The 26572-nt window shown below is 40.7% G+C and overlaps 2 protein-coding genes across 2 annotated transcripts; both read right to left on the bottom strand.

Annotated features, from left to right (window-relative positions):
• Positions 1–1788: 1788 nt before the first annotated feature.
• On the bottom strand, positions 1789–6311 carry pym1 (PYM homolog 1, exon junction complex associated factor). The gene is made up of 3 exons (XM_066708185.1): positions 6247–6311; positions 5061–5154; positions 1789–4657 (listed from the first exon to the last, which is right to left on the bottom strand). The coding sequence occupies exons 1-3, from the start codon at positions 6275–6277 to the stop codon at positions 4099–4101; spliced, it is 684 nt and encodes a 227-aa protein (XP_066564282.1). The 5' UTR covers positions 6278–6311; the 3' UTR covers positions 1789–4098.
• A 4764-nt stretch (positions 6312–11075) lies between these two features.
• Positions 11076–22740, bottom strand: suox (sulfite oxidase). The gene is made up of 4 exons (XM_066708184.1): positions 22439–22740; positions 17601–17675; positions 16801–16990; positions 11076–16435 (listed from the first exon to the last, which is right to left on the bottom strand). Exons 2-4 carry the CDS (start codon positions 17657–17659, stop codon positions 14963–14965), a joined length of 1722 nt encoding a protein of 573 aa, XP_066564281.1. The 5' UTR covers positions 17660–17675; positions 22439–22740; the 3' UTR covers positions 11076–14962.
• Between the last annotated feature and the right edge of the window lie 3832 nt (positions 22741–26572).

Raw genomic sequence — 26572 nt, 5'->3', positions numbered from 1 at the left:
TGGTTTTCTTTAAAGTATCTAAAGCATCATTGGAAGTGACCTCAACAATGGTGCTCAGAGCTACACAGCACAAGCATTCAGTACCACTGTCTCTTTCAAGATCAGATTTGTCCTCCTTCATCAGTAGTTATACAATCAAAACAGGTTCTACTGGCATCTAGTGGTTGAAATGGGAAAGGGTGTGAGAAGCACTGTAACGTGGAGAGCCCAGTCTGAGTAACATTACATTACATTATTTGTCATTTATCAGACACTCTTATCCAGGGCAACTTACATTTGTACCAATTTATACAGCTGGGCATTTTACTGGAGCAATCTAAGTGAAGTACCTTGCTCAAGGGTACAACAGCACTGCCCTAACCACTACTCCACAGTGCTGTCTAACATTACTCCTGCTGCAACTGTGAGCTGTTTTCAAGCTGGCCAATAAATCATTTACTTACTTCACTGTGACAGGTTAAGATGACTTTCTAACTCTTGTTAGCAAGTAACATAAGACTTAATAACAGAGAATGAATTGCACATTTGTATTAACTTCATTGTAATTGATTGCAGTTATGAGCCTTTGAGAGAAATCTCTAGCCAATATTGGTATATATATATATATATATATATATATATATATTGTTTTTAGCTTATTATTAATGCTGATTTGACAGTGACTTCACCAGGGCTGAATAACAGGAGTATAACATGGGCAGCATTGATATTACAAAGCACAGAAGCTAGCAGACGCTAACACAGCAGGATCTGAGAACTTTTATAGTGTATGGTATCCTTCAGAAAAATTGGATAATTTAGGATCAACTAAGCAAAGGCATCACTAAACCTTCACAAGACATTTATATATATAAAAAACAAAACAAAAACAACAACCACCATGTAACCAATTTTCTTTACAAAACTGCACTGATTTTATTGAATTTAACACCATCTCCCACCCACCCCATCCCCCTTGACATGGCTTTCACTGTACTGTCACAAAGGTAAGCAGACAGACCCCAAGAATATATATAGTATTTGTTTAGTACTGTATATACACTGGAACACAACACACAATTAGGACAAATCCTAGAAGTGATGGTTCTTATCCAACAGAATGTGCAATGATCAGTTTTCAGAAAAGACCCAAGAGAGAAATGCTGGGAATCAAAGTCATCTGCAAGAGAATTTGTACTGGTCAAAACAGGAAAGCAGAGAGAGAGACTGACCTGTGGGACAACCTTCCTCTTTTCTATACATCTCCCAAGTTTAAAGGACAGGAGCTTATTTGGTGGAGGATCAGTGGGAGGGGTTTCTACTGCTGAAATGTTACTTCACTCAAAAGCAAATGAATGAAGATCAACAGTCCTGAATAATGTGAATAAGCAAGTTCTGTGTGTAGCAGAAATGTTGCTTGAGATATAACACTGTTCCTAAAGGCTGTTCTCTGCGATCAGTATTATTTTACCCCTATTAGAAGTGCTGCACTTATCAATCTGATCTATTCACTGAAATTGAACTTACAGATCCCCTCACGTGCCGCAAACATCCTCCCTCCTGTCCTGGACACTCAAGAATTGACTTATCTGGTCAGAACTACAAACATTCAATCCAATGAGGATTATAAATTCCCTCTAAACCCTGTTAAACTGTGACTCTCCAGGCCCAGGAATAAGCATCACTGAATGAACTGATCTTTACTGGAGATTGGTGAAAATGTTAATAGAACTGGGAGTAACAAACGGCAGTGTTCACCCACCGTGGACCTCGTGAGTTTGTGATCAAGCAGGGCTTGTAGCTGGAGTCTAAATGCAACAGGTTTTATTTGTCACACTCACATTGTCAATTTATAGATTTGAAACACTTCATTTTGATCACTAAACATGGACAGATTCAGTTATTCACAGATCATTTGAAACAAACACCTGAAAACCCTTCAGCCCTAAAAGACAAGATGGCCTTTTTCCATTGGAGAAGTCCAGCACAGTCAGACAGTGATGGGCGTTGCTACATCTCCACTAGCCAATCAGAGTGCCCAGATAAACAAACAGGAAGAAATAAAAAAATGTTTGACCAGTGAAGCCAATCATTGGATCGGTTACCTCTGACGAATAGCAATCAGAAGAGGACTTAAAGACAATGTAGACGCTTCTGGGACAGAACACTAAAACTCACTGTGTTAAATACAAGGAGCACTACACTCATTTGCTCATAATAATAACTCACATGATACAGGGACTTATATATATATATATATATATATATATATATATATGTATTGAAGCCCTCACTCTTGTATTAAAAGTCTTGCTGGCCCGTAACTCCATTCTGCTAGTGTCTATTTGACTCATGATGTAGTCCAGTCCAGCAAATTTTGTATGTCGCACTTAAATTGTGACTTAATATTTAATTGTGTTCAATAAAGCTAGTGTTATAGTTATTTGGAAATAAGATGGAACAAATCAGGTGAAATCAAAGCCTCTTTCATGCAGTGATTTATGTTGAGATGCAGAGAAGCAGTGGGTGCTGTGTTTAAAAGTTACAGATGGCCCACATCACCAAATGCAGACCTTAACGTGTTTGGTCCTGTTTCCACCTGTATCCACACAAACCCCATGTAGCAAAGTGTTTCCCCCTCTTTAGAACCAATGTGCAGTTCTTCAGATGTAGCTTTAAGAGGCTGCAAGTCATCCGGCTGCCACGCGACTTGATTAGATACATATGGGGCAGCAATCTGGTGTAATGAGCTCTGCGATGCTTGCACCACGGAAAGGGAACTGGAGATGGAGTTGTTATATCTCTGACAAAGGGTTCAGAGGGATTTCAAAATGCGTGATTGATAATTACATCCAAACTCAAATGGCACAATCCACATTCCTCTCAAAAATGGGAAGGATTTTCTCATCCATTGAAAATAACGCCATCTGCACAAAGCCTCATTAATTCATGTTTCGAGGCTGTACTGTAGCTCCACTGTGCTGTAGAAATTAATGCGGCTGCTTTTCAAATGGGTCACTCACTGCTCATCTGTAGCAAGTGAAAACGAGGCCTTTACCATTGCACCTTTTAGCAAAACTAGTCTTTTGACTCTGTGGCTCACAATAGCAAAAACACTCAATATGAAACTACTACAGTCAGGCCACTTTATTAGATCCTACTCCTACTACAGGACTGAGCAATTCCAGTCCTCTGGGAAAACAGTGTTTTTTTTGGTTCCATCTCAGGTTTTAAATAGTTACCTGTTTATTTTTTAAACCAGTCTTAAATCAGGTGTTAAGTGAATGGTACATAAAAACACTGCAGAATCCAAGCTCTCGAGCACTGGAGTAGCTCAGTCCTACACTAATGCAAGGGTGGACTAACCCTGGGCCTGGAGAGCAGCAGATTTGATAGCTTTTAAAGGTATGCTTCAGACATCCATTTCATATACCTGATTTTAGCAAGTTTTTATTGGTTTTTATTCTTTCTGTTCCAAATGCCTTCTGCATGATTATGTATCTGGTCAATGTTCCCATTCTTTTAAAACCAATGATTGAAGGGGTGAAACTGTAAACCTGCTGGACTGTGCCTCTCCATGATTAGGATTAGCCTCTCTTACTAGGGTAGAGCCACTTCCTCCACAGCTTCAAAGGATTACTGGGCTTCCTGTGTTTCATATCCTCTGATGGATAAAATCTGGGTGCAAAGCCCTGCTCTCCAACACCAAGTTACCCTTGAAAATATTTTTTTAAACATAATGAGTTGAGCCTAGCAGCTGCTGAATTAGTCCAGTCCAGTGTTTATAGTAGAGCCTGCCAATTCCAAGTCTAACCCTACTTTGGTGGGAAGTTGTCCCCTGAGAGACAGTGCTGCCGAGTTTTATTGGGGGGGACAGGCCACACTGAGATCCATAGCTGCGATGGCAAGTGCTGTACAAGTGTGAGTGGGTCCTTTTTTATTGTCTTGAAGCTCCTCATCTAGGTAACAGTGTGGATCAGGTCTCTTATGAAGAAATACAGGGCCCGTCCCACACTTCTTTTGTATTCCTGACAGTACTGCAAAATCCAACCCTCCAGAATCCCCACCCCATTCCCCATGATTGACGCCCCCCGCCTGACTCTCTCCCGCCCTCCATGTCTACGAATCCTGCTCCAGCTCTCGAAGCTCCTCCTCCAAGGCTTTGGCCCGGCCCAGCTTCTCCAGCTGCTCCTTGGTCGCCTGCTTGATCTCGCCTGAGTCCAATTTCTGCTGCAGCTCCTCCACCTGCCTCAGCTTCTTCCTGAGGTTTTTGATCTTCTTCGCCTTCTCGCCCCCAGATCCCACCACCCCTGCCTCCATCGCTGTCTGGCCCTGTCCGCTGTTCTGCTGTGGCCTGCCGTTGCCATCCCTGCCCTCCTCCCCTCCACTGCCACCGATCTCTACTTTCTCCACCCTGGAGCTCAGAGCCTCCACTGCAGGCGCCCCCTCATCCGCGCTGCCCCGGCCATCCTGCTGCTGTTTGCGCTTCTCCTTGCGTTTCAAGTTGCGCTTGGCGGTCTTGGAGAGCCCCGACAACGCCTCGCTCTCTCTCTCCGACCTCACTGCTGTCACCGTTGCCCCCCCCTGCTGCTGCTTAGTTTGGGCTGCATCTTCAGGGTTCATCCCCGGGGGCAGGTCAGGCTTGCTTTTGAAGAACTTGACATATTTGTTCTCGTAACTGCACCAGATCAGAGAGAGAGAGAGAGGGAGGGAGGGAGAGATTTATTGTCTAACACATGGTCTTACCCTATGCGACTTACAATTGTCACAAAATATACATGTACAAGACACATTCCAATACATGCAAAATGAACACAACATTCAATAGTTCCAATGAAACTAAAACCAAGCACGGCTAGTTCAAACTTTTATTTTATGCCTTTGGAAGTGTGTTCATGTGGGAAGAGCTCTGTCGGTGTGGTGTAGGTTTGTGGGGAGTGAACCAAGCACTCATGTGCGGTCGGGGACAGCGCTACAAATCCAACATTACTTTAATGGATTCAAATCACTCCCAGAATGACAACTTGTGTTTTGGTATCCTAGATATGCATTTCCCAGGCTGGCGTGGGTTTAATACTTACACTGGCACTTCCTCCTGAGGCACATAGCCATCCTTCACCCTCCGCGGTTTCCTCCAGGTGCCATCTGGACGCTGTGTGGCTGCAATGTACTTCCCTGACAGAGAAAGATACCTATTAGCAAGGTTCAGTTACTTACAAAAATATCCTAGAAACACTGACACTCAGCATTTATTAATACCTAGCATCTTTCAGAATGAAGTGTGCATAGAAATCATAATTTCCAACACTGCAAATGGAGTAATCTTGGCTTTCAAATGTTTTCTATGCAAGGGGGTTACATTTCAAAGTACTGAATTATTTGTATCCATCTTAAAATGTAGCTTTAGTAATAAACATATCTATACCTGTGCGATTTAACCAGTTAACTGGAAACTTAGTAGTAGTTTACGTGAGTTTTCAATACTAAATAAAAATAAAATATGGGCTGTACAATTAAGTCAATTCATATAATGATGTATTATTATTATTATTAGGCTAATAATATATCTACCAGTAGGTGTCGTGCAATACAGTTATCACGTTACTGAACATGTTTTTCTTCTGATTTGAAAGTATCACGTACTATTTATTTGAAAGTTTGCATTACAAATAAAAAATAAAAAACTATATAAAACCTGCGCTTTTGTATGTTCACGTACTACTCGCATTAATAATCGGCACGGAGCATGTTACATACGATCCCTCCGGACGAAGCACGCTGTGTCTATTTGTGGAAGCCAATGAAAACATCATTTTTTACATTCAGACTTCATGTATAATCTTACCTAGATCATATACACAACGCGTCTGAATGTTTTAATGTTTAACAGTGTGTGAAAACGGCCGAGTCGTTGTGAAGGAAGGTAGTAATTACATGTGTCTATTTCTTCTCTAATCGTTGTTGTTATGCCATCATTTTGCCGACTGCCGTTATGCTGTAATTGCGACTTTCCAGCACAAAGTTGCTGAGACGCGCACCGCCTGTGTGCGAGTCAATGAAAACAATACGCGGGGTTTTCAGCGCTGTCGCCAAAGCGCACAGACCTCTTCTCTCCCGGGCTGGACTTTTAAATTTTGGGGGGCTTTTGTGATGATCATTTGAAACCTTGAACGAAATCTGTCCTAACCGAACTAGATCTGATTCGCAACACACTCCCCTCTTTCTCCCGAGTCGCGGAAAGAACCCAATGAAACAGCCCACTCTTACCAGACTCATCTGTCACATAGGGGGTCGCCATCTTGTAAACTGATGCACTTCCGGCAAGGTGGCGGAAGCGGCTGATTGCAGTAGAGTAAGTTGAAAATTGGCAAATAAAGATTATCGCTCATTTGATCATAGGACAGCTATAATTATACATTTTATTGGTTTTGGTGGATGCAGAAAAAGGTAGTGCAAATGATGTAGCAAATACATCGTTTAAAATCACCATCTTATTGAATGTTGCCTTAGGTATTTACTGAATGTGAAACCTATTTGGATTTTCTGTAGTTAATAATAGCACTCTGCGTTTGGTTTGTTGTTTTGTTTGTGTTGTTTGAATGTTTAAAACACACAAGTCCTTATTTTGAATGGATGCTGCTCTGGTGTTCCCCCATGCCACTCCACTACATAGGTTTCTCCTTGGACTACCAATCTCAGCTCTCATCCAGTTCAACACTTTGGTTCTCCCTGACCGCTGTCTTAACCAGACTTCACCTAGCTACCTCCAGACTCTCATCTCTTCCTTAACTCCCTTCAGACCACTGGTCATCCTGATCCAGAAGACTCGCTGTACCCCCTTCCTCCAAAGTCAACTGCTCCTGTATCCAACCGCCCATCACCTCCTGTAAATGGTGGTAGAAGCTACCCAAAGAGGACAGGAGCACACAGTCCCTGTCACCTTCCAGCACCAGTTCAGACTGTACCGGTATTACCACGGCCAACATCTCCTGGACATCTCAGCACTTTTATGCATCACTGTATTGAACCAATATGCTCCTGATAACTTTTAATAATTATAGCGGTAACTATGTTTGCACTTATGCCCACCTGCCCCTTGACACATGTATAATAATAAACTAGAAATAATAAAGGAAACCCTACTGTCGTATTGTGAAATACATACAAGAAAGATTACAAATACAACAATGCCATATTGATTGTTAGGGAGGTATTAGCTGTGTGTGTGTTTTTAAAGCCCAGACATTCTGCCTCACTAAATGCTTGGCCAGTTTATTCCAAACCCTCACAATACTGTAAAGCCCTACACCCTGATACCAATCCTAAATGTATCTGCTTATAATTTTGGCTTGTAACCTGGGGTCCTTTTTTCATTACTGAGCCTTTGACCATTTAACCTCATTGTGAATGACAGGAGTCTCAAATGCAGTTCCTGGAGGTTTACAATGTACTTATAAATACAAAAGTACATTGTTTAAATGTATGCATAGTTGATGAATTAACATTCATTTGATTCAAGTAAATATATATATCCAGTGTGTAGATGATTTGTCCAGTTAAACAGATCACATCAGTAAATGCAAGATGGGTTGGCAGAAAAGCCAAAAGACACCGTGACCCTTCATAGACTGAGCTACAGTGTCTGGTGTTTTGTCAAAACCATGATGTTTTCAGTGACTGGTGATTTAGAGAGATCTATAAAACCAGGAAGATTGTGACTCTCAAGGAACAAGCTTAGCCACCACTGCTATAAACTTATGCTGGTTATTTTCCTTCCACTCTTCTCAGGGGAGCGATATTTAATTTGGAATATATTGACCAGAACTGAACACTAATGTTCCAAATGAGTACTGAAATATGTCAGTCTTAGAAAATCCACTTGCTTTTTATCACTGTGTTAGACTTGCTCATTTGGTTTGGAAAATTATAGCAATTATACGTTTTAATTGGAGACCAAAAAAACAAGGAATAAGCAAAGCTGCACAAGCAAATACATTTAATAAAATGGAATTGAAAGGGATCTATAATTTTTCATTATATAATATTACCTGACCTTCAAATTCCACACTTTTGACTTGCTATGCACAAATCCACTTAAACATTCAATAAAGATGCCAGACAGATTGAGTCTGTTGTTTAGGATTACAGCACGGCTGCCCTCCAAGATGTTTATTTTTGGCACGGATTTAACTGATTCATTTAAGTAATTAGCTCAGTTACGTAAGTTTGAGTGCACATGGAATGGGACCAGTGCACTGAATGCCTGAGATAGACTGGAGTTTAGTCACCCCTCATCAACCCCACATCAAGTTCTCAATTGCAAAATAAAACTACTTGACTTAATACAGAACTCTCAAACATACAGTGCATCCAGAAAGTATTCACAGCACTTCACTTTTTCCACATTTTGTTATGTTACAGCCTTATTCCAAAATTGATTAAATTCATTATTTTCCTCAACATTCTACAAACAATACCCCATAATGACAACGTGAAAGAAGTTTGTTTGAAATCTTTGCAAATTTCTTAAAAATAAAAAACAAAAAAAAGCACATGTACATAAGTATTCACAGCCTTTGCCATGACACTCAAAATTGAGCTCAGGTGCATCCTGTTTCCACAACTTGATTGGAGTCCACCTGAGATAAATTCAGTCGAATGGACATGATTTGGAAAGGCACACACCTGTCTATATAAGGTCCCACAGTTAACAGTGCATGTCAGAGCACAAACCAAGCCATGAAGTCCAAGGAATTGTCTGTAGACCTCCGAGACAGGATTGTATCGAGGCACAGATCTGGGGAAGGGTACAGAAAAAATTCTGCAGCATTGAAGGTCCCAATGAGCACGGTGGCCTCCATTATCCGTAAATGGAAGAAGTTTGGAACCACCAGGACTCTTCCTAGAGCTGGCCGCCCGGCCAAACTGAGCGATCGGGGGAAAAGGGCCTTAGTCAGGGAGGTGACCAAGAACCCAATGGTCACTCTGACAGAGCTCCAGCGTGTCTCTGTGGAGAGAGGAGAACCTTCCAGAAGAACAACCATCTCTGCAGCACTCCACCAATCAGGCCTGTATGGTAGAGTTGCCAGACAGAAGCCACTCCTCAGTAAAGGGCACATGACTGCCCGCCTGGAGTTTGCCAAAAGGCACCTGAAGGACTCTCAGACCATGAGAAACAAAATTCTCTGGTCTGATGAAACAAAGATTGAACTCTTTGGCCTGAATGGCAAGCCTCATGTCTGGAGGAAACCAGGCACCGCTCATCACCTGGCCAATACCATCCCTACAGTGAAGCATGGTGGTGGCAGCATCATGCTGTGGGGATGTTTTTCATCGGCAGGAACTGGGAGACTAGTCAGGATCAAGGGAAAGATGAATGCAGCAATGTACAGAGACATCCTTGATGAAAACCTGCTCCAGAGTGCTATGGACCTCAGACTGGGGCGAAGGTTCATCTTCCAACAGGACAACAACCCTAAGCACAGCCAAGATCACAAAGGAGTGGCTACAGGACAACTCTGTGAATGTCCTTGAGTGGCCCAGCCAGAGCCCAGACTTGAACCCGATTGAACATCTCTGGAGAGATCTGAAAATGGCTGTGCACTGACGCTCCCCATCCAACCTGATGGAGCTTGAGAGGTCCTGCAAAGAAGAATGGGAGATACTGCCCAAAAATAGGTGTGCCAAGCTTGTAGCATCATACTCAAAAAATACTTGAGGCTGTAATTGGTGCCAAAGGTGCTTCAACAAAGTATTGAGCAAAGGCTGCGAATAGTTATGTACATGTGCTTTTTTTTTTTTAAGAAATTTGCAAAGATTTCAAACAATCTTCTTTCACGTTGTCATTATGGGGTATTGTTTGTAGAATTTGAGGAAAATTAATGAATTTAATCAATTTTGGAATAAGGCTGTAACATAACAAAATGTGGAAAAAGTGAAGCGCTGTGAATACTTTCCGGATGCACTGTAGGTCATAAAGAGCTGCAATGTGGTCTTGCTTTTGTTCCAACCTAGATCCCTAATCAGTCTAACTTGATTATCTGGATGACTTAAATACTTCCCGTGATATTACATTAAGTGTTCCTCCAAAATAATCTTGTAAGCGGTTACCTTTTAAAATCATGTAATTTATGTCAGATAAACTGATGTTAAATAAATCCGAACTCCACTTCGAATGGAAGCCAGAAAACACAGGTCTCAAACACTATGTCTTAATCACTCAAGATTAATATGATGTTTTGGGGGCTCTCCCAAAGACCAGCATTATAGGTCATGTTAATAAAACATTTCTATGACATTCATTTAACCCTTAATAAGGAGAAACATACAAAGTGGTGAGGGTCATATTAATATTTAAAGGGGCTTATTCATTTGACTGGTCACCAAATGGAAGCAGAACAGGACTGGCTATAAGGCAGGGGAACTGGAGTGCATACAGAATGAGACATTTAGATTATGATAATTAGCTTTTTATTTAGCTATAGAGTGTCTGGATGGGGCATTGTATCGTTAAGAAAGTTTACTTTGTATCATTGGGGGTTTGTTCATAAACATAACATGACTTTACAGTTTAATGTATACACAGTAGTAAAAAGTATTTGGGGCTTAAACTCTTATCTGACACTTTTTCAAGGTGCCAAGTTGTGTAACTGTTAAAAGATCATGAGTTTAATTTTCAGAGCAACACTGTTTATGTACTGAGACATAAATGGAATGCTTCATTTTAGTAATAGACATTTTAATTTAAGTATTAAATGTGTCATGCAGTCTTTGGTTTGACATTGCAAGTTACAATGAAATATTTAAAAGTGAAATGGGATGGGTTTTGCATTAATAAATGTCTATTATATTTTAACCTTTAAACACATTTGCATTTAAAAATTTTAACTGTAGATGGTTTATGTTGGATTTACAATGTGACCCTGTGTATTTATGGGTCTCTTGGGATTGAATTTGGCACTTCTGTCTCTGTCACAAGTCAGTATAGTCTATGACTATGAGTTTGTGTGTCTTTGTGAAGTACCATTAAACCACTCAAAGTTAGAAAGCAAAGGATGTTACACTGAAATCCCAGTAAACAAGACACCCAAAGAAAATAATTTATTAATCGATGATTTTATTATAAACAGCTGAAATAAAAAAAAAAAATACAAGAACACTGTCCATTCTGTAACATTCACATTTATGTGCAAGATCAGCATCCAAAAAATAAAACTATTTTCATCATTCACAAACATTGTTCTATTCTAAAGGCACATTGGTATAGTCTCAGATAAAAGATCTCCCAGGTGAAGTATCTGTAAAATATAACATTGGATTTGAGAGGAAAATTAAAGACTAATAACAGTAGAAGCAAGAATCCCTACTTATTTTCTTGGTCTCTGGAGGCTACTCTGTGGGAAGTGATATATTAAGTATGATGTCATATTATTAAAAATAGGTTCATTCTTTTGTAAAATCTATTTGAAATCCATAGCATCAGATTAACGGACTTTGCACCTTGCAAAGAAATTGTAATTTTGTGAAAAATTAAGCATTTAAGCTAGGCTTTGAAATAAAATACATTGTGCTTCTGATTTATTAAGACATTTCCAGTGCTACAGTTTAGTATTAGGGAATAGCCCTGTTCATTTCATTCTGTAGAGTTCTGCCTGCAAACTGTGCTGCCACTATAGAGAAAATGATCATATCACAGCTTACAAAGTTCTGTCAATTTTCAAAACATGTTATAAATTACCCCTTGATTGCCCTTTGTAGAATAGAAGGTGGAGCATTATTATAATGTCCCTGGTGCTTTTGTAGTTTGCAACACTGCAATCAAAACATTACATTATATTTTGATTAACTTTATTATACTAAAGAGTTATGAGAAACAGAATCAAGTTGCTGCAAATGGTCAAATGCTTGGGGAATTAATTAGAAGTTGTCTGTCAGTCATCTTCAGATTAGTTACTACTAGCACTGTCCAGATTAATTGGAATTTGGAAAGTCATAAGCACAGATAGTTTTTATTTTTTGTTTTTTTAAGGTGGTACAGCTGGGTTGTATTTTTAAACTAGGTTTTGGTTAATAGTAATACTGCTATATTAACAATGCCAACTTAAGACCTTCATGTTTTGTTGTACAGATTTTTTTAGATTCTATTCAACCAAAAACCCAAATTCTGTAAAACTGTAACCAGCCACAACCACTTTAATCAATCTCCTGTGTGACTTTATCCGCATATAAACACCGCTATCAGCAATTACATATTGTTGGACAAATGTATGTGCACCAATTGCCCCATGTATTTACTTAGTATATTTCAGACATACCATCAAGTGGATTTCAGTATTTGAATTAAAAATTGATATAATTTCTTAGGAATAACACCTGAACACTGCAGAAATGCTCTCCTCTCTGAATCAGCTTCCCTTTTCTTCCCACATTGCCAATTGATCAGCACGAATCCTAACCACAGTTCTTTGGTTGTGTGTGTCTATCGCATCAGTCAGGGTAACTCAGAGAGGAACACCGCCCAAAGAGATTAATAATATTTTTGCACTGCATCTTGTTTCAGTCAATTTTGTGCGTCAAGTGACATATTTTAAATCTAAAGTCTGAATCACAACAACAGTGTTACATACATAAGCCCTGAACATTTGAATTAAGAAAAGAAACTTAAAACAGATATGCTTTGAACATTACATTCTTCCACAATAATTATACACAAGAAGGTTTCTTGTGTCTGTCCCTGTGCTTAGTGATTTACCTTCTAAAAGACAATAGCAGAGCGTGGATAGCAACGCAGTCCCTAACAAATATGTACTTAAAACCACAAGGACTTGTGTATGTAACACCACTGTTGTAATTCAACATGTTTACATATGACGTACAGTACAATATGTGGCACAAACGGAAACTAGCATGTAAACAGCTTATTTAAGTCCATTGGGGGAAACATGCTTTGCTACACATCCTGGCATGATTCAGAAAGATAACGTCTAAGTACAGAACACAACTGCATCTTGTAAGTAAATGCAATAGAAAGTTAATTTTGCAGCCTTCTGCATACAGTGCACACACAGCAGCACAGTATGTATACACCACAAGGGGGCGCAGGTGAAAACAAGGGAATCTAAATTCAGTTCTAGGTTATCTCCTTAACTTTTTTTTTTTTTTTTAACGTTTTTACTTTATTTCTGATAAATATTATATATCAGAGCCCATGATTACATAAACTCACGTGAACTGTGCAAATGCATAACAGGATATGTATTATGTTAACAACTATTATCATCTGGTGAACTGGTCTGATTAGCGGTTTAACTGGAATTAATTTAATTATTCTCTACCGGTTGCAAATTGCATTATAAGCAGTGCACAAGAGAATAGGTTCACCCATCAACTGCAAATAAAGTAAAACAGTTGTTTATATATATATATATATATATAAACACACATATATGATTGATACAATACTAGATTAGGGCCTAGACTAAATCTAAACATTGATTCACCCACCAACGCTCCTTCTATGGTCTGTGATTCGTGAATAGTGGGGGGTCAAAGTTGTGGATTAGGTCTAGGCCCAACTAACCAAGAACTCAGACTGGAATAACCATCCCCATCCCCCAACACCTGACTTTAACAGGACTGCTTTATAACAGTAAGGTACACAGGTGCTGGGATTCTTCACTGCATAACAGAAAGGATTTTGCAATATGTAGGACATATTCAGGCATTACATTCAAGAGGGAAAAAAACACATTCCATTTGAAGACTGTATAAAAAAAGTATTTGCTTTCATCATTTGAAGTTTAATATACATTTATGAAGCTCCATCTGAATCTTTCGATGCTTGTGATTTTTGAATTGATTTCTTAGAATAATGTGTAGTAAAGGTGTAGTGAAGATTGCAGTTAATTGAACAGAGTTAATTGCTCATTGATATCCCATTTATTGTTATCTAATGTTTTGATTCATTAGCATTTGTCATTAAATAATACACTCCTTAGAATGTGACTGTGCGTTGATTTGATTGTGACGGATTGTGGTTATCCACAATCCACAATTGTGGCTCTCCCTGCAGGTACAAATAGTGCATTGTGCGCTTTAATGTGGTGGCTGTGATTTTGTAGCTCACATGTCTTGCATGAGCTCTTCTAGGCCAGGCACCTTGTTCTCATCCTCAACTGATGTGGCACAGACAGCGGAATGCCATCCCCTCTGATTGGACAGAGCTCAATAAATACCCACAGCTCTCTCCCTGGCCGAGGTAACCTAGCCAGGTGCTTCCATTTACACTTCATAACAGAACTCCTGGACTACAGATGTTGCGGTTGCTAGGGGAAAGCCAGAGAGGTCACCATTGAGTAACAAGACGAGGGCCATTTAGTCCACTTTATCATCCCAGTCCGACACTGGTTTCCAGTTCTGTTCTGCTCATGGACATCCCAGTCACAAATGGATTAAACTTTATTAAGCACCCTGAGAACTCCAATCTCCAGACTTGCTCTTGATCTCTGTGTTTCAGGCTTTCACAGGAACCATTATTCTCATGACCTGGCAATTCTAATTCTGAGGAGAAAAAGCAGGAGTGTTTGTAATTCTGTAAATTATTCCTTGTACATCTCAGCTGTTGTGGTCCATTCTAGTTGTGCGTGCTTGTGTAGTTGTGCGAATTGTCCTACCTTTGTGGCTAGTCCGTGCTTTTCAATCATACTAAATCCCTTAGGCAGTTTTGGGACTTGATAATGAACTGTGCCCTGAGATTAACCTACCTAAGGTAAGAACGAAAGGTTAGGGGTGGGCAACCCTCCTGCTGGAGAGACCCCTATGCAAAATGCAAAAAGCCTCGAAGGACCAGATGATTTGCTTAATTAATTAAATAACTAACACTGTTCCCCATCTTTAGAAATTCCTGATTTTAGGGGCGACCTATGAGAGTAACAGGGCTGGGCGCCACTGGTTTAAGCAATGTGCCCACAGCGCCTCCCTGGGCCTAGTCCTCCTTCACCCTCACTCGGACCCGGTGCCAGGCGTTGCTCAAGACGCCTCTGAGGTTCCAGATGGGTGTTACAGTGTCGGGCTGCACATTGTAGCTGCTGTCCACGGCCTTGCAGATGATCACCAGCTCGTGGACATCTGGGGGCAGGGGGACGTTCAGTTCCCACAGCTTCCAGGCCCAGGCGCGGCCTGGTGGGGGTGACTGATCACCTTCCTCCCCACTTCGCAGCTTGGCCACATGCCATGTCTGCCCCCCATCCACTGACACGTCCACCCGCACCACCTCCCGGCCACCGCCGCTCCAGGCGTAACCTTTCACGGTTACTGTCCCCAGGCCACGATCCAGGACAATGCCCTCCTGTGGCTGGGTGATGGCCGACTGCACTGGGAGCTCCTGGATAGCCGGCGCTGCCTTGAAATCCACTGTGTCCCAGTCAGTGCCAGGAGAGAAGCCTTTGTAGTCATTCTGCTGCCAGTGGCTGGGGCTCTCATCTTCGCTCAGGATGATTTTACCCAGCCATTTCACATTCCGTGCCCCCACAGTCCCAGGCACCACCACGCGGACAGGATACCCGTGATCGGGGGGCAGATCCTCCCCATTCATCTCGTAGGCCAGCAGCACATCGCCCTCCTCACTGACCGCCTTGCCCAAAGGGATGGAGGCCCCGTAGGAAGTCCCCACTGGGTCTACATCCAAGCCTTCGAACTGCACGTGTCGGGCAGGGAACCCAGGACGGTACCCAACATGCATCAGCACATCTCTAAGGAGGGCACCGCCCCAGTTGGCGTTGCTAATGGCAGCGATACCCCAGTTGAGCCCTTTCACCACTTTCACCTGGTTCATCTCTGAGCGGCGGTTGCCGGCACACTGCAAGGTTGCTGTCACAGTGTGCTTTGGGAACTTGGTCTTCAGATCCTCCAGGGACAGGGAGACAGGGCCACAGGGCAGACCGTGGATCTCCAACCGGTACGCTTTGGGGTCCACCTTGGGGACAGGGAGGTGGTTCCTCTTGAAGAAGAATGCCGAGGGAGTGATGTAGTTCTCTGATAGTATCTCCGTGGGTGGCTCAGCATTATAGGGCTTCAGGCTGTTGACGCGGAGCGCTGGGTGTCTGGCTGGGTCACCAGCGTAGGGGTCGCATGAAGACCCCATCTGCTTCTTCAAGTCTTCAGGACACAACTCCCCAACCTTGTACTCGGCCAGAATCTCCAGCACGTGCTCTTGGTTGTGGACTGCGTACAGGGACCAGAAGGGCTCCAGGGCACCCCCTGCTGCCAGCAGGATCTTGTCCCCACCTGGGTGTAGGGCCACAAAGTCAGTGATGTCATAGACCGCACCTTTGAAGGTGACCCATACCCCATCAGTCAATGTCCTGTGCCGGGCAACTTCATCCTGCGTATATACAGGGTAGTCAGATGGCTTCTCAATGCTTCCTATGGACTTGGAGGTGGCAGACGCCTGCTGGACCTGGAATACAAACAGAGAGATTTAGACACACTGACAGGACAGAGAGAGTGAGAGAGACATGTTGACAGGAGTGAGATAGAAGAGGAACAATATCTGCTATTTGGTGGAAGCACCTTTTTAGGTTACTCTCTACCATTTTGTCCATTCTTTTTGGCAATTTTGCTCAAGCTTTCTCAAGTTGCTTAGGGATCAGCAGACACCTAACTGCCCAGCCTTAGGCACACACCTGCAGTGCTAATGACAGGTTCCCTATAAAAGACCAACACCCAGTTTGGGAACCTCATTATTAGGTGTGCTTAGGAACTGGAAAGAAATCCACTTGTGAATTGTGTGGTGGAAATGAGCCCAGTGCCCACTGCTCTCACCTGTCTGTGGTACAGCCCGTACGCCAGCACAGTGCCTGTTCCAACCAGCAGACCGGCCCCCATGTGTCTCCAGCGAGGGATCTTGGTTCGCTGCCCCCACCCATCCTGCCCGCCATTGCTGCTCTGCCAACGTGTGCACACTGCGCCCGCACTCTCTGGGAGACTGGACGCCGGTCCCTGCAGCAGCAGCCTGCACAGGACACACAGAATCACACATGACACATGACAGCTCAAAGCTCACGACTTACGGCTCACGTATCATATATCAGCTCTATACAGCTTCAACATTTCACTTGCTAAACACGCCTTAAATCCTTAATGCCGTGATATCGCCTGGAAGTGCCTTGGGGCGAGACGGCTGAGATAATACAGCAGACAGTAGGAGCAACATGTTGGATCTGAAAAAGGCGAAGCTGTTGTTGACCCATTTACACGTGTTAAAAAAGTAAAAAGTGAGAGCGAGAGAGAGAAAGGGCTATTTGTGCTGCCAAGCCTGCCTGCCAGATCAATGAGTAACTCTGTGGTGATGTGAAAAGGACAGATCTCTCTCTCTCTAACAAATTTTGAGGCAGCCCAGGGCCAGTGTAAATGGGGTCTAAGTCTCATCTACACTGTTATCATATTGCTGCCCCCTTTAAATTCCAGATGTAGTCCTTCCAAACTGCTATCTTCACTAAGCTGCTCCTTCCCACCTCCAACCTGTCGTCTCCCACTCCACAACCCCCCCCCCTTCACTCCTCCTTTACAGACCCATTCAGCCTGCCCCTCCCCACCTATAGGCTGTTCTGCTCTTCTCTTACCTGGGCGTCCTATACAGGCAGACCCTGGCCAGGCTCCTGCAGTGTCTGAGATACAGCATCGCAGCAATAACACCCCTGTAAAAACACATCCACAGAAAGACATTAGTTTCCAAGCAGCTCCACGATACTACTTAATAAAGAAAAAATAAAATTGGTTTATTGTTCTTCTCTGCATTTGCATCTCAATCTAAATCAGTTGGCGTGAAGGTTATGAAAACACACAATGAGGGAACTGACACACTGGGAAAGGAAATCAGACAAAGTGTGAGAATTAAACGTGTGTTTTAATAGGATCAGGGCAGAGGGGATGATGGAATGACGTGCCTGGTTAATCATTGTATTCATCCGACAAAAAAGGTAGTAGAATCAGCAGCTCAATCAAGACGTGAACATAAAAAGTAGCTCGGATTTCTCCCAGTTTAGTTTAGAAAGCGAAAGGGCACAAAACTGCAAAAAATTATCTTCTCCTGGCAAGGCCCAGCACTCCCCATTTTCCATTCCCTTCACATAGTAGGAGTGTGCCCACTGTTACTGCAATCTACAGAACAGTCATCTGTTTTACAGCCCTCACTGCAGCACTGATAGCAGACTACTGGAGACAATAGTATACCAGATAAAGAGGTAATTTACTACCAATATCTTTTTATGATTATTCTAGAAAGATCTCCTCCCTCTTCACCTCTTATATCCCCCTATACTGAACAGTCAGTTCCGTACTCAGTTAACTGCAGCTCTTATCACCAAAACACCGCTTACATCTCCCTGCTCCACAAGATCAGATCTCAACAGAAGCATATCACAAGCTTAACTCCTTCATTATTGATATTCTAGTTTGTTACACTTCCTTGACTTCAACTACCTTGTTCGATCTTGTGCTATAATTTCCTGCAGTTTAGATCTGTACAGCGTGATGACCCAACAATGAATTATACACAAACCTGAAACAGCTACTGTAGCTAAGAGAAAAAAAAACAGATATGGGGCTAGTCCAAATAAAAACAAACCTACAGAATTGCAAAGTACAAATCTGTGCTCTATGTTGATTAATGTTGTGGAAGAAACTCAGCCTTCAATCAGGTTAGTGCGTTTGTTGCAATGTCTTTATTACACACAGCGTGGAGAGGAACAGTGAATCAAGGAGATTACAAAACTGCTCTGACTCCATACGAAAAGTCAGAGGCTTTTATACACACAGAAGTCAACAAAGATCTGGTAATAATTTAAAAACTCATTTCTATTTTATCTTAAAGGCCAGCTAAGCAGAAGATATATAATTATAGGTAACAGCTCACAGGTCAATATATAGATTAGGGAGCAGACACTTAAACCACACAGTTTGACATCATCTCCTAGATGCACATCATAAATCTAAACAAAGGTAAACTACCTTCTGACTTGACCCTTGGCTTGGCCTTGTCTTTCTTTAAGTATACAAGCGGTAAGCCTTGTGAGAGAGTAATTTATAACTTTCCTTCTACACTGTCTCAATAGAAACCACTTAATAGAATTGCAAATTATATTCTCGAAGGTCTAAAACTTCTGATATGACAGACAGAGATCGAGGAGAACACAAACAAGTTGAACAGGTCAGATGCCCATGTAAAATTATGAGTTCATCCCTGAATAATGATGGCTATTATGAAGGCAGTGCTTTCTTCATGAACTACATTTTACAGAATGGAATACAATCCTGACACTGTGTAAAATACAGGTGATCTCTACCAGATCTATAGATTAGGTGCATCCAGGAAAGAGTGCCAGTGGAAAACTGCCAGAGAGCAAATATCAAAAGCATCAACACTCATCTTTGTCATATGAATCTGTTATTACCCCAAGCCATATAATCAGATAAGAGTATATTTAAAGCAGCTTCACAGGGCACAAACATACAGGTCTAAAAAGTCTAACGTGCAGGTTTGGAGTTTAAGTAGTTAACATATCCATTTTATCCAGAAATGTTTAGAAGGAACACAGAGTTCACTTCCAGTACATGGCTGAGTGACATGTTCCCGATGCCCACAATGCTTTGTATAAAGACCTGCCACTGATTTATTTGTTTCTTGAGGTCAGCAATGCCCATTGTTTGTAGTATGGTGACTAACAGTTGGAGACAATATTCATTAATGGGCTCTTTTCTGCATTTTCAACATTACTTCCCTTTGCTTCTTTACTTTACTACAACTTCATTCATTTAACGGATAACAATATACATTTAATATTGCTTGCATTTCACACACACATCTGCCCAGCTCAGATTGTCTTAAAAATAAGATTAGAAATATCTAGTAGCTGCTGTCAACTTCAGATGTGTCAAGTGAAACAAATATCTTGGCCCCAAAGTTAAAACATGATTGGATTGGTGTCCAATTCAGAAATCAGAAAAACGCTGTTTTAAATCCCAGTCTCTTACCACCTGTGAGAGCTATAATCTGACAGGTGTAGTGAAATATGCTAGTTTAAGATCTCTGCCACTTTACACCATGATAAAGCACTCCCTAGCAAAAGCAGGACATATAGGATTGTCACTATTCCCAAGGCAGCTTGCGCAGCAGTGTTTATACTGTGATTTTAAAGGACGCTATGCTTATCAGTCTGGAGCACAGGAAGATATTAGCAGTTCATGGAGGAGAGAGAAGATGTAATTTCATGCTCTATTGATTGACTGTGATAATAAAATCTGGTTTTTACTCCTGTCAGCTATTAAAATGCTTTACTTTTTGCCTTCAGTATTTTGTTAGAAAAAAAAAAAAAAAGACAATGAAGCAATGTGTTAATCAAATACACTAATTCAGAGCATCTGTAGATGCAATGACAGAAGTCTCTGGAACAGGAATTGCAGACGATTCCCTTTGTGCTGCCCAGCATGCCAAACTATCTGATGACAACACAAAAACTGACGCCCATAAAACCAACTTTGTTTGTTCCTCATTACAAAAGTTAAGTGCTTTATTCTGCCTTGTTAATCTCTGTCCGATCTTTTAGATCTCTGACCAAAGGGGGGACTTGTTTGGCATGCTGTAGGGGAATCAATGTTCGGTTTAGCAAAGGTAATGATTTGTGCATTCGTTTCTATTCGTTTTAGCGAAAATGGCAACTTGTCCCAGGTTTGGAAAAATATTGGCAGCGTGGATCAAAACTGCTTACATCAAGAACAAATAGTTCCAGTGCCACTTTCAGCTGTACGTAAGGGAACTGCTCTTGCGCCACTTTTTTTTTTTTTAAACAAAATTATAATATACTAACTCATTAATATGACAACATCGCAATACTTGCAAAAACCGTCAAATAAATAAATAAAAGCAATAACAAAATCAATAAAGAGTCTTGTTGAAAGGTGGCGTTAGTGTCTCGCAGATTTTCGCATTTCTGCGATGCTCCACCAATGAGAACTGCGGAAATCTGCGCAACACGAACGCTACCAAAATGACGCGGCATGTGTGACGTCACAGACTTACGTGTGTGGATGTGACCCACATAATATGCTAGTACACTTTTGCTGTAGTGCCTACAGACTTGGTATACATGCAACGTATAATGGCATGGTCAAAAACGCTTAATGTTGCTTACTGTGACTTTCCATACCCATACCTTTTCACAATTTGTGCGTTTACAGTTAGGCAGTTCCTCATGTAACCAATTCAAGATTATACTAATATGAACAAATACAATATAATAACGACGTTAAGCCCTGCATATAATCAATTTCAATGTGAATTGCGCTTAATGTTGAAGGTGTATAACTCTGACTTATTGTACAGAAAATCAACCTGTTTACATTCATATATGACAAGACAAGACACCTAGTACTAGTACTATATACAAAAGATTGGATATTAAGCCCTGGCCAAATGCGCTTAATGTAAATAGGGGTTAACGTGATACTTATGCTTTCAATATTACTTTAAACATCCAATATTTTGTATACAGGACTGAGGGGTCTGTCTCGTCATTGCTAAAGTCTGGATGTAATTGGTTACATTGTAAGTACAGTAGCTACGCGTTTTCTTCAATGATACGCAATTCGCGCATGGAAAGGTTTTAGCATGATACGTGTGCTTTAAATATGACTTAAACGCTTACTCGTTTGAATGTGGTAGCCTACTTTTAAGTGTCTGTCTTTTAATTGATAAAGTTTGCATATAAATGGTTACGTTTTAGTACATTAGCCGGTTACGTTTTAGTACATTAGCCTAATCATAATCCCAAAAAGGCTTGCATCAAGAGCACATTTCAAACAGATGACAGTTTCGGGGTTTAACTGCTGCCGTAATCATGATCATCTCAGATTGTAAAACAGATGCGCTGCTTAATCATTCGGAAAGGTATAAGGCTACTGAAAATAATATTTACAAAACAGTGATGAATAACGCCCTTGTGTCGAGAGTTTTCGGCATCCCTGCCCCAGCGATTATAAAATCCTAGATGCAGATCCCACGTACGGAGTCAAATTTAATTTAAAATAGAAATAGCCTCGTTTTCAATTCAACGCTTTTCCTTCGCTATTTATGACGGATTGGGCCGCACGTGTACAGTCTGCATACGCATCCGTTGACAAATCTAATCCCAATTTAAATGTATTTTCATTGCTGTTGTTTGTACTAATCTAAACAACCCAATAAACAATGTTCCCACACTGCTGGATCAAATTCGCACCCAAGTAAACGATTGGTGTCATAATCAAAAAGCATTTCTCAAGTATAAGCGGTCGATGCTTGACATTTGAGGAAACAATATGCGGTTTTGACTCTGAATTAATGTTGCGAAATGATTCCAACACGTAGATGTCAAAATCGTATTTATTCTCATTGCCAAAGTCAAAAAGTGTCGCAATCACTTACCCACTGGTGATTTTCTGGAAGTTGTATCCGCCGGCTCCCCTTCACTCCAGCCTGTGCTCGGCTCTCGTCTGTCATGCGCAGTGAGGCAGGAGGAGGGAGCTGAGCCGGCAAATGGAAAAGCCGTCTCAGCCCAGCTGGAGTTAAAATTAACTATTTTTTCGCCGCGATACAAAACCAACCACGCCTGCCTCTGCGAAGGGGATTGGGAATATGCAGGGTTGCAAGGTTGGTCGGTTTCAGTGTGTGTGGAGAAAAATGGCTTTGTGCGGGGACCTACATTTCTGGGTACTTTCTACACGTGTTCATGTGATGCGTATTTTTACTGAATTCCAAACTTTGTATTTTTCAAAATGCGAAAGTGTTTTCCAATGTTATTTCCACTATTGTTGTTAAAAGCCTCACTTTCTCGAATCGCAGAGATCGCGTTCTTGCAGAGCCGATCTCCGCAGTTCTGCGCAGATCTGCAGAATCCTACCGATCCCGTTGGTGGAGCAGCGCAGCTCTGCGGAAATCTGTGAAAGTGAGACTTTTAACAACAGTAGTGGAAATAACATTGGAAAACACTTTCGCCTCTGACGTACTCAATGCGTTTCTTTTAGAAAGGTTTGTTTGAACTCATGGCTAAAATGGTTTGCTTCTGCGCAGAATGATCCACAAGAGCGCAGACAGACTAAATCAATTATGTGTAAAGATCGAGCGTTCTATAATTTAGCAAGTCGGTATCCTCTTAACATTTGCTTTATCGGGTCTTCTGAATTTAATACAATTATGGTTAAATGGTTCAATTACAAGAATATTTACAGGTTGGGAGAGTGGGTTTATTTATTTATGCAAATATAGTGGAGGGTGGAAACACCACATGTATTGATTTACTTCGCGTTTGTCATAAAAAAAATACTGGGTTGGTTTTGGGCTAGAATTGTATAGTTTTGGGATACTACTGCATTTTTATTTCTGGCTACTCTGAATATGAGAGTTAATACAACGACAAAGAACTGGGTTTTTACTGCCTGTTTGGTTGCTGTGCAAATTTAATCAAACACAAGATGATTAAACAGATGGCCCACTTGCCCATGGGCAACTATTTGTGAAGTGAAATTGTCTTGTGTTGTTCCTGCGCATATCATTACATTATTAATTTACGTAGGCAACAGTTATAAATTAATGTATTTAGTTAAACATTTACATTTTTCCTTTTAGAAGACAGAATCTTTATCCTTTTGTAGGAAAGTGCCATTCAGGTGTACTTCACTTATAACGTAACCCAAGGGAGCATGGAAATAAGTAGGCTATAAATGAAGTTGTAACCATTATAATAATGAAAATGGTGAACACATACTTACCGTATAATACCCCAGTGAGCACCCAGCGGAGTCCGCCTTATTCAGCAGCACCCCCATCCCCCTATCTTGAATTCACTTTCAATTCTTTATCAACTCAGTGTCTAATACAGGTGTGTATATTTATATATAAATAATGTTCATTTGTATTGGGTTGGCTATTTATAACTTTAAGCCTGTTGCGTGTAATCTAATAGGAGATTGCAATTATAGTGGAGAAAGTTGTGTCTGCCTGTGTACTATCAATGCAAATGATCTGCAAATGAAACAAACAAACATAAAGGAAAATAAAAGCTGCATTTCAAAATTGTCTCCTAATGACAATCATATTGTTCTATTAGAACAATATTATAGATTGGGCCCCAAGTAGAAGATAGTATAAAAAGCCAATAAGATTTATGGAAATCATAAAGTAACTAACATTATCGCTGGAGCAATGTGTTACAGTTCTTTATAGCCCATCATGGATTCCTGTTCCAGCCCTGCCCCTAAAATAATTCTGTAAAGTCAAAAGTACTAATTCTTGTTTGGCTCAATATGCAAAATCCTGTCATTTGAGAACAGATTAATTTGAGCATTGTTGTGTAAGGTTGCCAACAGGCCACACATTCCTGGGCAACTTTGAGAACAAATCCTTTCATTTAACAATTTTCTTATAAAATTTTCAATAAAAATGAATCCCAGCTTTCAAATAAAAGCATAAGAAAGAAGCATTCAGTCTAGTCCAGTGTCATCCTAGGACTCCCTGTGTCTACTGGTTTCCATTCTAGTCCAGTTGTCAGCTACTTACCTGACCAAACTTTTTTATAAGAGCTGAAAATAGTAAGTAAGTAGTAAGTAAGAAAGTAAATAAGAGTTGTTCAATTACGGGTTTGATGAGCTCAGTTAAAATTAATTGTAGGAAATACAGGAGTCCTCCGGGACCCGGACTGGTGCCCACTGCCTTAGAGCAAGTACAGAGGTTCATCTTCCCTCATTTAGGTGACCTGGTCCAGGTACCAGGTGTCTGGAAGCAGCCGTGCTCCACCATTACCAAACCCAAGGAGAACAGATATGTAATTAAGAGAAAATAATTACATTAAGACAGTTCCTAGAGGGCAATAGAGTATTCTGGTTTTTATTCCAACTGGAGATACCTAGTTGGAATAGTTATTTTATCAGTTAGTTAATATAGTTTTAAAATGTGTTGTTTTACAGTTGATGCATTCACATTGTTTTGTTTCTAGGCGCAGTACTTTGAAAATAATTGTAATGTAGTATACAAGTACAAATGACAACCAGTTAATCAGTTAAACCAGCAGTGTCAGATTCCAGTGTTTTCTGATTTTTGTTCCAATAGGAGTTATTACATTATTTTAATTATTTTCTCAGATTAATTTACAAAACCTGCTGGAGTATGTGGAGAAATGTTAAAATCACCCATTTAGTCATTTAAATAGACCAAATAAGAAGCAAAGAGTTACAACATAAGCCCAAAGGCCCGCCTGGAACTGAGTTGAAGAGCTCTGAACTAAGAGTTTGGCTGGAATGAAAACCAGAAAACACAGCTGTTCTCAATAAAGAGGTCTGGTTCTTTTGGGCTGTTGTAGTGACTGTGATTTCCCATGAGGGTAGGACACAATTGGCTGAGTTCTCCTAGGGCTATGTAAGATTATAGGGTTCATATAAACCTCTCAATATAACATTAAACACCTTTGTTTATGTGTCAGGATCCAGAAATAATTCATACTGAATCACGAATTAGCAGACATCTTTACCCAAGGCAACTTTCAGTTTTCACAAGGAATCTTGTGAAAAGAAGTACAAATGAGCTAAAAGAAGTACACAACACAGTAGAGTTCCATTCATGGCGTGCTAAGGGGTAGGGTAGGCATATGTATTAATTTAACAGAAGTGGTTACAGTAAAAGTAATATAAAAGCACAAATAATGAGGAGCAGAAAGGAGCATAATTTCAGTTGCTCTTCATGGTTATACCAAATTGGTCATAGGAAGTGACCCTTAATTCTTTTGTGCAGATTTAATCTTTCAGCTTCAATAACTATAATAATAAATAGTAATTGAGCAAACATTACAGAACAAAGGCAAAACAACTATTTACAATTGCAGTGTTACAATTAAAATTACAATTGTACTGTGTTGTTGATCTTGTTTTCTTGACAAAAATAGATAAGATGTATATTTTTCCAAATAGCTGTATGGGTTGCATCTGTGCTAGAGGTCATAAGGTTACTTCTTGCCAATTTGATACTTTCAGGAAGAGCAAATGTCAATCATCTCCAATATGGAAGGCGCATATTTACGGTTATAAATAGTTTCAAAGTAGCTTTTAAAATGCAAAATGATGCAGGACAGTGCCCTGTCTAGATGCCAATTATATTTGCATCATTGTTGCAGCAAGATTGTGTAACCCATTTACGAATTTAAGCTTTGTGTATTGTGTACTGGGTGTAACAGATTTGTAGAAAAACATTTTCATCCATGGCCATAGAGAGAACATAAGACAAAGGAGACGTGTGTGGTAAAGTTTGGGGTTCCTCATTGACATCATGGAGTTGCCCAGCAACCAAAGAGTCATCTTGTATATGATAGGATGTTCTTTAAAAAAAAAAAAAAAAAAACTGTAGAAGGTCTTGACTGGCCAGCTCTAGTGCCTCATTGTAGCGGAGTAAACCATTTTGGTATTACTTCAGTTAAAGCGGACTCAGTATTCCTTGTCCGACTATTAAGGGAGTACATTTCTTCCCATCAAAAATATCCAATCCTATTTTGTATTATGGAGGTCCTGACAAGTG

Source organism: Amia ocellicauda, chromosome 7, assembly GCF_036373705.1.
Source record: "Amia ocellicauda isolate fAmiCal2 chromosome 7, fAmiCal2.hap1, whole genome shotgun sequence".
Classification (NCBI taxonomy): Eukaryota; Metazoa; Chordata; class Actinopteri; order Amiiformes; family Amiidae; genus Amia; species Amia ocellicauda.
The sequence above is the reverse complement of the archived record's forward strand: the minus strand, read 5'-3'. Positions and strand labels throughout refer to the sequence as shown.